The sequence below is a fragment of the Perissodus microlepis genome, chromosome 16 (assembly GCF_051167445.1).
Source record: "Perissodus microlepis isolate ML-2025 ecotype Zambia chromosome 16, ASM5116744v1, whole genome shotgun sequence".
Classification (NCBI taxonomy): domain Eukaryota; kingdom Metazoa; phylum Chordata; class Actinopteri; order Cichliformes; family Cichlidae; genus Perissodus; species Perissodus microlepis.
In genome coordinates, this window is record NC_140476.1 from 3,382,655 (window position 1) to 3,384,231 (window position 1,577).

General features: G+C 35.3%; 1 protein-coding gene across 1 annotated transcript; it reads left to right on the forward strand.

Moving 5' to 3' along the window:
- Window positions 1–203: 203 nt before the first annotated feature.
- Window positions 204–1,175, forward strand: LOC146370208 (olfactory receptor 2K2-like). Its single transcript, XM_084908379.1, has one exon. It carries the CDS (start codon window positions 204–206, stop codon window positions 1,173–1,175), a length of 972 nt encoding a protein of 323 aa, XP_084764505.1.
- The last annotated feature ends 402 nt before the right edge of the window (window positions 1,176–1,577 follow it).

A 1,577-nucleotide genomic window follows, 5' to 3' on the forward strand; every position in this document is an offset into this window, starting at 1 on the left:
TGTTTTATTATGTGTTTAGTACATGATACATATTAAATCCCCTGTGATTTTTCCAAAGCTGTGAGCTTTCATTCCAGATCAATGATTGGCTGGTTTGAAATCCCAGCTCACATGTTGCTGTTATCTGTACCTGATAGACGAGAGAGGAGAACAGAGACCAGATACAGTGAGAAACTAGGCTTCACTTAGGTCTCTCAATCACAATGAATAATGTTTCTGTAATAACAATGTTTTTTCTTTCAGGTTTCAATGAAACAATCAGTCACAGGTTTGTTCTCTTTTTCCTCAGTTTGTTGTGTTACTGCATCATTTGCCTCGTCAATGTTTCTCTCATTGTGATCATCATCTTGGACAGCAACCTCCATGAATCAATGTATATTCTACTCTGTGTCTTTTGCATGAATGCACTTTATGGAACAGCAGGTTTCTACCCCAAATTTCTCTGGGATCTCCTCTCTGATGTTTATGTCATCTCATATTACGGTTGCCTTATTCAGACTCAGGTGATTTATTCTTTTGTCTGCGGCGAACTGTTGATTCTTGCACTCATGGCATATGACAGATATGTGGCCATATGTCAGCCACTGAAGTACCACTCTATCATGTCAAAGCAAAGAGTCATTAGGTTTGCATGTTTTTTGTGGTTAACAACCGTCTGCATTACGGCTACGAATGCCTTTCTAACATCCAGACTGAAGTTATGCAGCCCGTATCTTTCCAGACTCTTCTGTGTGAACTGGATTATTGTTCAACTCGCTTGTTTTCCAGCACAAACTATAGTTAATGGCATATTTGCAAATATTACAATAATTATTTATTTGCTTCATGGTGTTTTTATAGTTTGGTCCTATATGTATATCATTCAAACATGTGTAAAGTCTATAGAAAACAGGGCAAAGTTCATGCAAACATGTGTCCCACATCTCGTCTCATTATTTACTTTTGTTGTGGCAATACTTACTGATATTATAAGTATGCGACTGGATTCAAAAGAGTTGCCTCGGTCCCTTCAAAACTTTGTAGCATTAGAGTTTCTTGTCATTCCTCCTATCATGAATCCTCTGATTTACGGTTTCAAACTGACCAAAATTCGAAAAAGATTTTATAGTGTTGTTATTTTAAAAAGAACTAATTTTTGTTTTATTCGATCAGAAAATAGTTTCACACACAGCTAAATGTCACACCCATTGTTTGACATCCATTTTAAAATAAGTCCAAAAAAATGTTTAATTTTTACTGAAATTTGTGTTTTATTTGGAGTTGTCTGAAAACATGTCTATTGATGTGAGCGGATATGAAGTTTTATTATTTATCTGCATTTCCCAGATGATTTACATTTTGTAGATGTCTTTGCACTAAATGTATTTTTGATGGTCACCTGCCTAATTACCAAAAAAAAAACAAAAACACTGATATGTAGAAAGGCTGTAAATTTCAGTCTTTCTTCTCATTACTGTTCAAGGAAATAACAGGCACCGTGGAGACTGCACATGTGAAAAGGATTAAAAGACAAACTGTTTTAGATGTGGCAGCACTATCAGAGTGTCAATCTATTTTGATATTATGCTGTCTTATAA

Coding starts and splice junctions, on each gene's coding strand:
- LOC146370208 (XM_084908379.1), top strand. CDS start 204: ATGAATAATGTTTCTGTAATAACAATGTTTTTTCTTTCAGGTTTCAAT.